At 47.4% G+C, this 13,391-nt stretch overlaps 6 protein-coding genes across 6 annotated transcripts; 2 read left to right on the plus strand and 4 right to left on the minus strand.

Annotated features, from left to right (window-relative positions):
* Nucleotides 1–354: 354 nt before the first annotated feature.
* Nucleotides 355–3,063, plus strand: FOMMEDRAFT_155450 (MFS general substrate transporter; the record flags this gene model as incomplete). The annotated part of the gene is made up of 16 exons (XM_007265860.1): nt 355–468; nt 533–797; nt 872–892; nt 953–1,019; nt 1,081–1,400; nt 1,453–1,459; nt 1,519–1,577; nt 1,645–1,992; nt 2,043–2,112; nt 2,174–2,195; nt 2,256–2,282; nt 2,337–2,428; nt 2,491–2,534; nt 2,612–2,780; nt 2,848–2,873; nt 2,927–3,063. 16 exons carry the CDS (start codon nt 355–357, stop codon nt 3,061–3,063), a joined length of 1,788 nt encoding a protein of 595 aa, XP_007265922.1.
* An 84-nt stretch (nt 3,064–3,147) lies between these two features.
* Nucleotides 3,148–5,204, minus strand: FOMMEDRAFT_19579 (uncharacterized protein). Its single transcript, XM_007265861.1, has 11 exons — nt 5,100–5,204; nt 4,887–4,996; nt 4,798–4,808; nt 4,586–4,740; nt 4,426–4,523; nt 4,282–4,379; nt 4,187–4,215; nt 4,067–4,121; nt 3,970–4,007; nt 3,439–3,898; nt 3,148–3,371 (listed from the first exon to the last, which is right to left on the minus strand). The coding sequence occupies exons 1-11, from the start codon at nt 5,136–5,138 to the stop codon at nt 3,334–3,336; spliced, it is 1,131 nt and encodes a 376-aa protein (XP_007265923.1). The 5' UTR covers nt 5,139–5,204; the 3' UTR covers nt 3,148–3,333.
* Nucleotides 5,205–5,791: 587 nt separating this feature from the next.
* On the plus strand, nt 5,792–6,427 carry FOMMEDRAFT_83934 (uncharacterized protein; the record flags this gene model as incomplete). Its single annotated transcript, XM_007265862.1, has 1 exon — nt 5,792–6,427. The coding sequence occupies one exon, from the start codon at nt 5,792–5,794 to the stop codon at nt 6,425–6,427; it is 636 nt and encodes a 211-aa protein (XP_007265924.1).
* A 254-nt stretch (nt 6,428–6,681) lies between these two features.
* On the minus strand, nt 6,682–7,734 carry FOMMEDRAFT_106955 (peroxisomal membrane protein 4). Its single transcript, XM_007265863.1, has 4 exons — nt 7,500–7,734; nt 7,209–7,410; nt 6,893–7,132; nt 6,682–6,829 (listed from the first exon to the last, which is right to left on the minus strand). Exons 1-4 carry the CDS (start codon nt 7,643–7,645, stop codon nt 6,779–6,781), a joined length of 639 nt encoding a protein of 212 aa, XP_007265925.1. The 5' UTR covers nt 7,646–7,734; the 3' UTR covers nt 6,682–6,778.
* A 194-nt stretch (nt 7,735–7,928) lies between these two features.
* On the minus strand, nt 7,929–10,690 carry FOMMEDRAFT_106959 (ATP dependent DNA helicase; the record flags this gene model as incomplete). The annotated part of the gene is made up of 5 exons (XM_007265864.1): nt 7,929–8,172; nt 8,228–8,643; nt 8,705–9,193; nt 9,250–9,862; nt 9,915–10,690. 5 exons carry the CDS (start codon nt 10,688–10,690, stop codon nt 7,962–7,964), a joined length of 2,505 nt encoding a protein of 834 aa, XP_007265926.1. The 3' UTR covers nt 7,929–7,961.
* A 204-nt stretch (nt 10,691–10,894) lies between these two features.
* On the minus strand, nt 10,895–12,874 carry FOMMEDRAFT_140316 (DEAD-domain-containing protein; the record flags this gene model as incomplete). The annotated part of the gene is made up of 6 exons (XM_007265865.1): nt 12,593–12,874; nt 12,306–12,505; nt 12,129–12,246; nt 11,755–12,056; nt 11,373–11,693; nt 10,895–11,305 (listed from the first exon to the last, which is right to left on the minus strand). The coding sequence occupies exons 1-6, from the start codon at nt 12,861–12,863 to the stop codon at nt 10,895–10,897; spliced, it is 1,623 nt and encodes a 540-aa protein (XP_007265927.1). The 5' UTR covers nt 12,864–12,874.
* Nucleotides 12,875–13,391: the final 517 nt, after the last annotated feature.

Genomic DNA, 13,391 nt, shown 5'->3' on the forward strand with positions numbered 1-13,391 from the left:
GCTCTTGCATTGAATGACCGTGCGGGGCTTACGTTCATGGGCGCCGAGAAATTATTCTGCACAGTTCGCCCCTTGCGAGCATCCGAGTGGCCCAGAGCAGTTTCGTATCGACGACAGAAATATGGACTTTAACCTACCTCGTGCTAGTACTTCGGTTAGTCGTTCCGCATGAACGTCCGGACCTTCACCACGATCTCGAGGTTTTTTTCGAGTTCTGAAACGGATCCGACAACACGTCATGCATCACGAAAGACTACAAATGTCCGGGAACTATATTTATAACAAGTTATAACAGAAAGTCGAAGTAGGCCCCTTCTTCAGTCTTCGCCTAGCTCTGATTAATCTCTTCTTTTAATGCCTCTTCAAGCGTCCTGTCAGAGTAATTCCTCCACTTCTCCTGAATGTCACCTGGGGAATCGAGTAACAACTGCGACGAGCGAAGCGTTGCCACTCAGTCAAAATCAAAATGTAAGCACTATAAAACCATCAGATACATGGCACCATTGATCTAATCGTCCATGATGGCTTCCAGGCAGAACTATTCCAACGTTCGCTGGCAGTTGTATTATCCGAACCAGCTCCGGTGCATCTTCATAACAATCATGGGCCAGCTTCGCACTACTGTGGAGTGCCATCAGTCCAGAACGACGGAACCAGAGAATCAACTACGAGGCCTACTACGGAGAAGACTGTTGAACATTCAGCACAAGAGTCGTCGCTGGAGACACCTGAACGCTTTTGGTTTAGATGTGCTGGTGCATTCTTTGCACTCTTTACAGCCGGTTGGGCCGACGGAGGTGAGGTGATTGTGCAATCTACTGCTTCTAGGAGCTGACGTCTTGGATTGCTTAACCGCGATGTTTCAATCTAGTGACCGGGACCATCCTTCCCCGTATGTTTTCAAGCTCGTGAACTTGCTATACCGGAAATACTTATCTTCCTTGCACTCGAGATATCAAGAATGATTTTGAGCTCAGTTATATCATGTCTTCCCTACTTTTCGTGACAAGCACATTCGGGTAAGGCCATGCTATCACGCTTGAACTTTTGCCCAAGCTTAAAAGTTAATTTGTGTCACAGCTTCGCCCTCGGCGTCATCATGATCGAGCAAGTCATGTGTCTGTTGGGAAGCTTCCAGCTAAGCCGTATCGGGCTTTCCAAGGCGATATGGTTCCGTTCTGCTCAGAGAAGACGTAAAATAACACGAGCAATGCCTTCCCATTGTTTCAAGGGGAACGATAGGGACGATTGCCAAAGGCATGCTCGAGCTCGATTCCGGATCTTGGTGATCGGTAGCCTGTTCCATGCGAGTTTCTTTGTGCTCATGGGCACTGCCACTGGTTTGTCGAATGTGCTCATTGCCTACTTCATCGCATCTCTAGGGAAAGCCTTTTTAAACGGTGCGTGTTCTTGCGAAGAGAAGTGACTAAGCTTGGCTGACTAGCTAATCAGGTACCGTGTAAGCATGTCGCTATAATAGAAACACATCGAACTGATTGGCATAACAAATGCAAACAGGAATGCGTACGTCGCAGCGAGTCCGAGACGTCCGCTTGGTCAGATGTATGCTTGCAATTGTACGGTTTGCCGAGTACCTCTTTACCTTGTTGTGTGACCAACAATACGGTTATTCCATCCATACAGCTATCGGTGCGTTTGCTGCCCCGTTCGTTTGCCAAACCCTGCTGGCAAGGGGCATCCCGTGGTCGCACTTCTATCTCGGGTCCCTAATACTCTCCGCCATGAACACGGGTCTCCTTGCTCTCTCATTCCGACCTACACGGAACGAACGCACTCAGGATAGCAATTGCTCCTCCACTCTAGATGGGGCATATATCGAGACTCGGATGCAATCGAGTAGTTTCAACTCGGGTGCTACCGAGGAGGGAAGCCCGACAAGGGCCCGCTCCAACACGGCGATGAGCGAAAAGTCGATGGGCTCCAAACCTTGGCCTCTATCCGCGTCCTTGACCGAACAAAGGGACCGATCAGGTCTGTTTATTGAATCTTACGTTTGAAATTAACGACTAACTTTCTTTTAGCTTTACGGTTGGCGCTGAGATTGCGATATATCTGGGCCTTTTCCTTTTTCATGTGCATTTATAGCGGAAGGTGAGTGTGGTCCTACTATTTTTCCGACGGTCGCCGGCGCTGTTTAACATTTTCAATTTAGTGAGACGGCTACTCAGGGCTACGTGAGTTGACTTGCGGATAATCTGCATTGGATTCAAATTAATTTCACTTCAATCTACTAGATGGCCACTTATCTTTTGGCAGTTAGGGTATGCCGACAATATACAAACGATTTTACCGCCTATTCATCCTCTGAATTATAGAATGCGAACCCGAACACTGTGGGGTATGTTACAAGTGGATTCTGGGCCGGCATGGCCATCACTCGATTTATCACGGGTTTTGCCTCGCCATAGTACGTCCTCATTGTTCCGTTCTCGTAAATATTATCTGAACCCGCTGACACCGATCAAACAGCCTCAGCTTCACGCAGCGCAAACATGCAATTCATATTATCCTAAGTAGGTTTTGCGTTATCATTCCGATGCATACATCCGTACTAACAAATTTTTCGTTGTCGTCGGACTTCTCTCCATAGTTTGCGCCCTATCGATGCACCTCTGCATATGGTTTATTAACTCCGTGTTCGAGAATGCGTTCTCGACCGGAATTGTGGGCCTACTCTATGGACCGGTCTACCCGAGCGTGCTTGCTCTCGCTGTTGACTTGTTACCGAAGGAGGCTCATATGATCACTATGGCCATAATGTACGCTTCTACTTAATGTGCTGTGCAAGCCCCATTACATAGCTAACAAGTCTGCATTGCTACATAGCGCTGGCTTCTCTAATCTCGGCAGCTGTGAGTGTTCGTCTTATTTGTTGCAACGTTTATTAACAAATGGGTATTGATAGCTATATTCCCATTCATTGCTGGCGCCATGTCCAATCTTCGTGGTCCTAAGGTCTTGGTGTACATGACAGTTGCACAGACTGTCACATTGATCGTTCTCTGGATGTTCTTCCCAGCTAAAAGCCCTCTTCATCATTAATCGTACAACGCTATCGTACACCGCGTTAATCTCGGTGAGATATTCTGATCTCGTCGCACAAAAGTAAATAGCGAAAATAGTATTGTCGTCCTTGAATATACATACATATTTTAGTCCGAAATAACTGATGATGGCATTCACTGGAAGATGTACGTGGTACAAGATAGGAACAATATTGCACACGATGTCATCATACATATGAAAATAGATATAGCAGAGCAAATCGATAAACAAGATCTTTCAGCTTTAGCAGAGTCACTGATGCGGTACTCAGTCTGTGTCAGAACCAGTTTCATCCCCTTCAATATCTACAGCACAGATAAAATTATAAGCAAAACCTTTTACCGGAGTATTATGTCGGCTAAACGTGCTTACCGATGAGGAAAGTAGAATTAGGTTGTCTAACGGGCGGAGGAGGCGGGGGCGGAAGGCTCGGTAAACGATTCACAGGCGGTGGAGGTGGTTTCTTCGCAGGTGGACCCGTCCCAGTAACCTTCTTCGCCTTTGATCCTCCACCAGCACTACTACCACCCCCACTCCCAGTACCTTGGCTGAAACTACCAGCCTTACTTCGTCCACGACCGATCGATTCCGCGGTAGGCAACGAAGGGCTAATCCCACCCAGGACAGAAGACTGCGACTCGCCTTCGCCTTCTGCGCCTGAGTCGACGCCGGTGCCGCCCGTGGCGGGGATGCCGCCTTCGGCGTCTGAGGAGTCGTTGGAGTGTGCGGAGGGCGAGTGTGAGGTTTTGGAGATGTGGGAGGCGATGGAGGGGGTGGGTGTTGAGCGGACTTTGGAGGGCGGTTTTGGGTTTGAGCCTGGTGGACCTAGACGCTGTAATTGTTTTGTTAGGCTAAGATGATCTGCCTGGAAAAGGTGGAGAGAAAATGAGATGAGAGACGTACACTCCCTGGTAGTCGAGGCGGACCTGTTCCAGTGGCTGCTGTTTGCGGATACAGATGAGATAATCCAGTTCGGGATGTAAAAAAACGCTATACTCACGAGTCGCTCTCCCTTTCTTCTGCTTCTTTGTTGGAGAAGGCTGAGGCAACCCAGACTGTTTGTAATTATTTGAGCTCGTGATATATTTGAATTTGTATAGAAGTTAGCGGCAGTGCGTACCTTCAGTGCGCCAACAACATCGTCTTCGGCTGTTGGAGCTTTCATCAGACGGATGATAGTGAAGGAAATTTATGAAAAATGGAAATGATACATACCTGCGGCTCTCCCTTTAGCCTTTCCTTTCCCTTTTATAGGTTTTGCGTCTTCAACTTCATCCACATACGGAGATCCCGAACGAGTATTCGCATTTGTTCTTGGAAATTCAACATCAATCACAACGGAAAGAATGTCAAACTCACTTCGTCTTCGTCACGGCGTTTCTCTGAGCAGTACGCCTTACACCAGTTCCTACACCCAGACAAGTAGTAAGGTGTTGTGCATACCTGTTGGATGCAAACTGGAAGTAAGCTTGTTTAGTTTCGATGTACTAACTCCAAGACAAGTTTCAGATAAGCTCACGAGCCGTTGACAGTTAACACAGCTCAGGTTGATATTCCCGTCAGACTTCCCAGAACTTCCCGGCGTGCCAGAATCGGGAGGAGGTAGGCCATCAATCGTTGGAGAACCCGCTCGTGAGCTCCCAGCAGCTGGTGCAGCCTCCGGGAGAGCATGTACTGGATGCACTTTAAACACGACCTGGCATGTAGTATACAGACAAAATTCGAATTCACCTTGGTTACACCTATAACATACACGTACCCCATACTTGAGTTAAACCAGACACAAACTCGTATAAGACAAAACCAAACCAGAAACTCACCGCATACCACAAATCTTACAAACGCTCAAACTATTCCTCTCTTCCTTCTGCGCCTGGATAGCTACGTCCATAGCAATCTCTCCCATCATAGAAGCGAATATCCGACTTGTCTGTAGTGCAGTGTTGTAAGTAAGATAACGCGCGTCAGGATGTCTCGTGCAAGGGCACTATTCGAGACTCTGGAGTCAGATGAATTAATTCTAACTGACTGACCAAGTCGGACAGGACCGCTTCTTTATCTGCTTTCGCCATGATTAACGCACACCCTTATTAATATTCGGTCCTTCTGGAAGTTATCTGAGCTAGAGCAACAAGGGCAGTTGTATAGGGGAAGAGGGTAAGTATTGAGTTGAAGTAGCCAAAGTTCGCGAAGCGCGGATCCACACTCTTTTACGTAAGCGACTCAACGCGTCTCCCGTCAAGACGCGTCAAAAATACAAAATAAATCCTGATCTCACTCCAAGCACGCGACTCACTTACTATTTCTATGTATTTTTATGACCATGAATTGAGAAGTACCAAAGATACAAGAATTAAGCGAATATTCGCTTCAAATTTCTGATGATTTAAAGTCTTGGCTTGCTTACTTAGCACCTGGTGTTTGAACCTTCAAAGTGTGGCAGTGCAGTGCTTGACTAGTCAGCGACACATAAAGACACGTCAACCTAATTTTATATTTAGGTATCAATTTATATAAAGGCTTGTATCAATCATTTGCCTCCAAGGTCAACATTGTAGCTATGTCTCGTATGGACTATAACCCCGACTTCTATATCCGATGCCTTCCAGAGGACGTCACCTTCCCTGTACAAAAGGCAAAGCTTGTAGAAGGCAGTCAAGTTTTCTGTAAGTCGGTTTATTAGCTATATGTTTGCTAACGAGTGTTAAATATTTTATTAGCCGACATGTTCTCTTGCTGTGATAGCGAGGAAGAAGGCAATGAGAAGGCCGAATGCATGGATATTTACGAATCCGCAAAGGATATCGAGATCCTTGTCCGACTCTTGCATGACCCGCCTCAGACCTTACCAGAGACAAAGCCATTAAAGCGAAGTGCAATGGAACCAAACATCCATTACAAACCAGCACCCACTCAAACAGCAATCCCACATCCTCTACTCCCTCGCCTCTTCGCCCTGGCCGACAAATACTTATTCAATCCACCCATCACAAAAGTCCTCCACTCCCACCTCTCAGCACAAACACCAACCGCGCCTCTCCTCGTCTACGGTCTCGCAACTGGCCACTCCCTCCGCGAAATCGCAGATAAAGCAAGCACTTTCCTCGCATCCACACCTCTCTCATCATTCACCTCAAAAGAAATCAAAATCATCCCAACAGCAGAAGCGTTACACAATCTCTTACTCCTTCAAACCCATCGTCAACTGAAATTCAAAGAGTTACTTATGAAAGAAGAGCTCTTCCCACACGGATATGGTGTATGTGATGCCCACAAAGTACATGTTGAATCGTTGTGGGAAACAACTCGTCAGGCAATCTTACCAGATGTACACTCAGGTGAGATTGAATCTCTGAAATAATTTATAGTTGTTGTTCAATTCGTTGAGTACAATCGTTAGGGACCGACGTTGCTGCAAAGATGGCCCGTGGATTGAAAGGAACTGACCGGAGATGCAAGACCTGTCGAAAGGCGTGGGTTGCCGCCACCGACATGCTCTCTGTGAGTTTCTCATTCCGTCCTGAAAACTTACCTATACAAATTTCGTACGCATGACAGTACAGATGCCAACGAGTTGCGCGCCGCATCAGCAAGTTACCCGTGGAAGGCCAATGACGGTATCAAACAACACGTGTATTAGTGGTGGATATCGTAGCATCCAAGAAAATCGTCTAGCTCTCTAGGGAGGATCATGCTGTAGCCTAACAACCCGCTACTTATTGCGCCACAGCAGCGTCCGAAGTCCATCCCAGGTCTCGGAGTCCTAAACAAACCATCGTTAATCGATGCCACAGGACACACACATAAACGCGCTTTGTTTACTCACCTTGTACAAATACTTCATCGAACTCCACATACCCGGCTGGATAGTCTCACTCCGATTCTCAAACAACCACATGACAGCACCCCAAGCTATCGCAGCAAACACCGAGAATTGTCGTGCATCTGGGTGCATGGGACGAGCAGGAGAACCCGGAGGAGCTGGAGTGGCCGGTGTAGCGTTCCCATTTAGTCGTTCTCTCGAGAGGAAGGAGGCAACGACACGAGAGACGACGTATAGTACAATCTATATCAATTATGAATTATAAGCCACACGTAGAGTAGAGCAGCTGTTGAAAAATGTGTAATAGTGGGATACGTACCTGCTCGTTAATCGGCGTACGGTCACCAAACACAATATACCCTCCAACAAGACCAGCAAAGAACGTGTCGGACGATTGGCTCTTCCCGCCACGTATCCTCCTCTGCGCAATCATCATGATCTTAAACAACGTCACGAACTTCGCGAGTCCCACTGCATGGTCCCTCGTCATACGAAGGATCATACGTATACGCGAAGACCAACTGTAAAATAAATAAATGTGTTGAAGGAAGGAATGCAGCAAATACTTTATCAGTTTCATGAAGAGTTACTACGACGGAGAACCACTTACTCTCCCTTGCCGAATAAGATAGACATTATAAGCGCATGTGGAAAACGAATTTTGACACCGTAGACAACAGCATTGCGAATTCCCTTTAGGACGGCAAAAATATCATGATAGTGCGGGTCTGAGAGGATAGAATTGATCGTCGACATTGTTCGTGCCCCGGTTAATTATGGTATAATGCCACTATAATCAGGACTCGTTAAATAAAACAAGGGAGGACACCGCAGGGAGGCTGTGGTGAAAGGAAAAGAGAGTCGGTGGTGGAGAACATATGTTTGGCCAGCCAGCACGACGTAACACGATCGCCGGTTCAACAATATCACATGCTTCTCAAAACTCTATCTCAACTTCCGTCACCCCTTACCAAACCAAATAAATTTACGAGAAGCTACATAGACGCAATATAAAATACGACAAATGTACCGAAAAAAGCAACATAAAGCCAATCTATAACGCAACACTATTTTAAATCTTGTACACAATCCCATCGCTCAACATGAGCTCGTTCTGGTCTGACATGGCCTGGCATGCGGCCGTCGCCTCTGCCGTACCAAATAGCGTGTTCGTCGGCAAGCCCTCATTTATATGTGGCAAGAGCTCTGCGAAGAACACCTGTTCTTCGTCCTGATATTTCGTGGAGAAGACAGAAGCAAGCCGTTGACGGAAAAGCCTTAACCTGCAAAACCAGTTAGTCCTCGTTTAGTGGCAAACTGTGCTATTTTGGTACTTACCGGTCTGGTGCAATACTGCCATCTTCCGTCGGTCCAGCGGGTGGATGGTCAACCGGCATCTGCATATCGTCATGTACCGGTGCAGGCGTCACTTCTTTCTGCTTCTGTCTAGCCATAGTCTCAACCATGCGATCTGTTTGCGTCGCTTCCTCTTCCTCCTCCTCTTCTGAGCCCTCTCCATCCTCCTCGCCTTCCTCGTCTTCATCTTCGCCATGAGCAACAGCTGCACCCGTATTGAGCTTACGTTTCTTTATGTGCTTTTTACGCCTAAGCACCTCCTTGAAGAGCGCCCATCGAAGAAGTTCCTCTGCGACCTGAGCGTCTTGTTCCTGCACCTTTGGAGACAAGCGAGCCTTTGCGTGTGCTGTAGCTAGACGAATAAGAGTTTCCAGCGTACGAGCAGTGAGTGGAGATGTCTGCGCCATCCAAACATATCAGAACCTGTGTGGAAACACGACTTAGAAGTCAAGTACTCACTCTCCGTTCGTTACCTTCCGGTGCTTCATTCCGCAAATTAGCATACGCGTTTACAATCCACTCCGCAGCACCCTTGGTAAGCACAGGTGCAGTCTTGCTTCTCGCATACTGGATGTACTTCTTGATGAACGCAAGACTAAGCACTTCCTTCTTTTTGTTACCCGGAGTCCTTCCAGAGGACGTAATAACACCAATACCAACGTGCAGCAGGGGATCATACTTCTCGAACGGACTCGTCTCCTCTGCTTCTGCATCGGGGTCATTTGAAGTAGGTCCATCCACGGATAATGACTGAGTAAGACTGTCATGGACAGGAGTGCCCTCTTCTGTACCTGGCTTAAGGTATCGGTGCATGCGCAGGACGTGGTCTGCGATTTTCCGGTCCCTGACTTCCTCTACATCATCGGTGACAACGAATAGAAGATCGAAACGTGACAAGAGAGAGTCTGGAAGTGCAATGTTTTTGTGTGGGTCCTTATGGACGTCGTACTGTAAAAAAGGTGTCAATAGATACAAGATTTGCGAGCCAAAAACAATGCTCTCACCTGTCCATAGACCGGGTTGGCAGCAGCGATAACACTACACCGTGCATTTAAAGAAGTGTGGATTCCAGCTTTCGCGATAGTGACAGTCTGCTGCTCCATGACTTCATGGATAGCGACTCGATCAATATCCGACATCTTGTCGAATTCGTCGATACAAACAACACCTCTATCAGCAAGCACCATAGCGCCAGCTTCGAGTCGTCGCTCTCCCGTATCCTTATCCGTCGTAACAGCAGCAGTCAGACCAACACCTGAACTTCCTCGACCAGTAGTTGCAATAGCCAAAGGTGCAGTACCAAGTACAAAACGCAATAGCTGGGACTTCGCCGTGGATGGGTCACCGACCATTAGGATGTTGATGTCTCCACGAATATGCGTCCCGTTTGCAAGGTTCTTTTCAGCGCCTCCCAAGAGCATCAACAGTATGGCCTTCTTAATATAGTCATGACCGTAGATTGATGGAGCCATGGATTGAGAAAGGAGGTCGAAAATCTTTGATCGTTTTGAAAGCTGGTTGATCTGACGAATGTCGGTACTGGTCAGTGCTGTGCGAGCGATTCCACCTCCTGATTTGGAAGACAGCAAGTTGATATTGTTCGCAAGCAAGAGCGTCCTGAAACTTAAATGAGCGACATTGCGGCGATGGCGAGTCCATAACTACTTACTTGAAGGTTCCCGCGCCTCCACCTCCAACACTACGATAAATCCCAACAAGCTGGACTCTGTCACCAGGTTTACACCTATCCACAAGGTCATCATCCAAAATAACATCCACACTCCTTGGCAACTGTCCAGCTGGCGCACGTTCCGGCATCTCCTGAATACTTATCCGTTGATGATCACGGAAAACACTCAGCCCAAACTCCGTCTCAAGTACATTCCCTTCATCATCTGTCTGAGGAGTTAACGAAGTAGTCGGTGGGAGATTCGACGTTGACGTTGTCGCGTCGCGATATTCACGTGCATGGAAATGCTTCGTTTTCGGACAGTAATGCACCGACTTGAGCATTTTCGGGCGTACGAGTGAGCAACGCGTGACGATTCCTTCAATTGATATCATCCTATTGATATGCGTCGCGCGCAACGTCCGCGGCGAGACGTGATTTTCACCAAACGACCCACTGAAGCCGACCTTGTAGCCCTTGTCCGCAAGCGCGTGTTTCTCCGGGTCATATACGGTCTTCACGATCGTGAGCAACGCTTCCTCCGCAGCAGACAGATATTCCGTCGGCGCCTTCAAGAGACCATCCGCATATTCGCGTCTATAGTCGCGTAAGTCGTCGATGTTGACGATGAGCCGCGTCGAGTCTTCGCGCAACATTCGCGCGATGTTGTCCTTGTAGTCATAATGCTCGGTCTGCGCGTTGAAGAACTCTTCGAAGTAGCGCGCCCGCTCAGCTTGCACTTGGTCGGTTGTCTCTGGTTCATCGAGGAAAGACATGGCTGAAGATTGAAGGAGCAGTGAAAAGCGCGAGTACGACGCGGGCGTTCGCGTACAAGCCGGCCCTAAACGATCTTTCTCACTCTTCAATTTCAAACTTTGAAATACGGAATCGGATTTACGAGAAGAATTTGCACAAAATAATTACAATCCCATCTAGAGAAAAGCATAGAGCAAGAAGTAAATGGAAGAATAAAAAGAGTACTATCGACTCCAATTCCCAGCTTTCCGCTCCCTACTCTTCTTAAACACCTCCTTCTGCACTTTCTTCCTGCCCATAGTCTCTACTCTCCGTGCCTTGCCCTGTCTCCTATCGCCCCCTGGATACTCTTCCGCACCATCCTCGTCCTCCCATTCATTCTCATCCTCGTCTTCATCATCCTCGCCTCTGCTTCGTTTCCTGCTCGATTTGTTTCCGCTCTTACCACCTCCGACGGTAATATTGACTCGAGGGGGTACAGAGAAGCCGAATGCTCGTCCGACTTTCACAAGGTCTAGAGCATTCACATCAAATATCTTCTTGAGTGAATGTGATGCATACGACTGCAGGTACGACCGATATCCGTCGCGAGCAGATTGGTGAAGGAAGTAGTTCTTTTGCAAAAGTTTTTCGAGCTGCAATCAAAGGAAGTAAAAAATTAGGCATCAAGTATCAAGTGGTAGAGAAGAGATTTTTAATTACCTGACTCTGGACGTTAGCTATCCGCTCAGCAGGGAACGTAAACTCGTTCAAGGGCACTTTCGCTTCCTTCAGGTATCGCAAGAACCCAAGTTCACTTTCCAACAAGAACAGCAAACTCTTCCCTGCCTTTCCCGCTCTAGCCGTCCGACCGACGCGATGGATGTAATCACGAGGATCATCAGGCGGGTCAAACTGAATGATCCAGTCAACCTTCGGAATATCAAGACCTCGTGCGCCGACGTCGGTACAGAGCAAGATACCGGAAGTGGCATTGCAAAATTCGAAGAACGTGTTTGTGCGCTTCTGTTGTTTTTGTTTACCCTGAAAGTAGTCAAAATGTCAGAATTTCGTTACCGGAAAAATCCAAGATTGACAAGCATACATGAAGATCCAACACTGGTACATCAATGTAGTTCAGGAGTTCCGCATGATATTTGACTGAGTTACAACTCGAGAAGAACACAATAACCTTCTTCTTGAGGTTCTTCTTGAGGAACGTGAATAGCAGTAGGAACCGCCTATCAGAAGGGCAAACGACATAGCCCTGCGATAACGTAGACACAGTGCTCGTCTCTTCTTCCTTGTCGACGTCAATATGTAAAGGACCGGGACGAAGCGATATTCGAGCAAGGTCCTGGACTTTTGTGGTCTGCGTCGCAGAAAAGAGCATGGACTGTCGATTTTCTGGGTAAAGACGCAAAAAGATAAGCCAATGACCGAAACGAAAAATTGTGGACAGGTTATTGTTCGACGTACCATTCGGTAAAATGCTAATAATCTTCTTCATCTCCTCTTCAAATCCAATCTCAAGGATCCGGTCCGCCTCATCAATAACCAAAGCCTTCAAGTTTCGGAACACAAATCCTTTCGTATTCTGTTCCACTCAAAACATCAACATACGATACTGACGAATAATGAGGAAATGATGCACACCTCCAAATGATCAAGCAGTCTTCCAGGAGTCGCAACAACCAAGTTCACACCCTTCACAAGCTTCTCTGCCTCAGCCTTTCGATTCGCTCCACCGATGACAATACCGAATGTCTGAGAATGGTACGCCATGAGTTCTTTTGCGACGCCGAATATTTGCAGTGCGAGTTCCCGTGTTGGTGAGAGTATGATAATGCCTGTGCCTGTAGTATAGTTCGATAACAGGGTAACAATGAAGATTAGTTTAAGTCATTGCGGGTTGGGCAAAACTAAAGAAACGAGAAACGCACCGTTCCTTGGCTTGAACTTCAACCTATGCAACAGCTCAACAGCAGGCACGAGGAACGCAAGTGTCTTCCCCGAACCAGTCCTCGCAGCGCCAAGCACGTCCTTCCCTGCAAGTAAAGGAGGTATCGCTTTAGCCTGTACAGGCGTCATCGTCGTAAATCCCATTTCCGCAATTGCCTTCGTCGTAGGCTCGGACAGCTCCAGTGATGAGAATGGTTGTCGCTCCGGTTGAGCCGGCGTGGGCGAAGCGCTAGTACTCACCTCCACGGCCATGCTGACGGTTCAAATGTCGCAGGAAGTGAAAAGGAGGTAGGAAGGGAAGATGTAGCAGAGACTTTCTGCTGCAGAAATGCTCGGGAACAAAAAATCCTGCACGGGCCTTGCCGTGATCAAACGATCGACGCTTCAGCATTGCCAATCTCACTCATTCAACCAGCTTTCCTCGTTCTATTTGCATACTCTCAAAATGCCTAGCTCAAATGCAGGCCCACTATCAATACCAATGCACAGTTCGTCTGTATCATAACACTCCCTCCAAATAAACCGACTAACTGATCCTTTGAATACGGAAAATAGCCGCCACGCAAATATTAATCGTCCTCACTTCCCTCATCATCGGTTTCACAATCGGTTCAACTTCAAACGCTCAAACTCGGCCTACTCAAGATGAAACATCACAAGCAGACTCAGTAGACTCAGTAGACTCAGTTGCAGAAGGAGATAACACCAACATCGAAGCTCTCGAGGCACTAACAGATGGTGACCTTGCTGCAATTAAACCAAAGATGTGGGATCAATGTA

This window comes from Fomitiporia mediterranea (assembly GCF_000271605.1).
Source record: "Fomitiporia mediterranea MF3/22 unplaced genomic scaffold FOMMEscaffold_5, whole genome shotgun sequence".
Taxonomy (NCBI): Eukaryota; Fungi; Basidiomycota; class Agaricomycetes; order Hymenochaetales; family Hymenochaetaceae; genus Fomitiporia; species Fomitiporia mediterranea.

Excerpts from the sequence above, each read along its gene's own strand:
- FOMMEDRAFT_106955 (XM_007265863.1), bottom strand. The coding sequence starts at position 7,645 with ATGTCGACGATCAATTCTATCCTCTCAGACCCGCACTATCATGATATT. Across the intron at positions 7,133-7,208 it reads GTACGCCGATTAACGAGCAG|ATTGTACTATACGTCGTCTC; the intron begins GTACGTATCCCA and ends TAATTGATATAG. Across the intron at positions 6,830-6,892 it reads CGATGAAGTATTTGTACAAG|GACTCCGAGACCTGGGATGG; the intron begins GTGAGTAAACAA and ends TGGTTTGTTTAG.
- FOMMEDRAFT_19579 (XM_007265861.1), bottom strand. The coding sequence starts at position 5,138 with ATGGCGAAAGCAGATAAAGAAGCGGTCCTGTCCGACTTG. Across the intron at positions 4,122-4,186 it reads ATGTTGTTGGCGCACTGAAG|TCTGGGTTGCCTCAGCCTTC; the intron begins GTACGCACTGCC and ends AATTACAAACAG. Across the intron at positions 3,899-3,969 it reads CGCCTCGACTACCAGGGAGT|CGTCTAGGTCCACCAGGCTC; the intron begins GTACGTCTCTCA and ends AAACAATTACAG.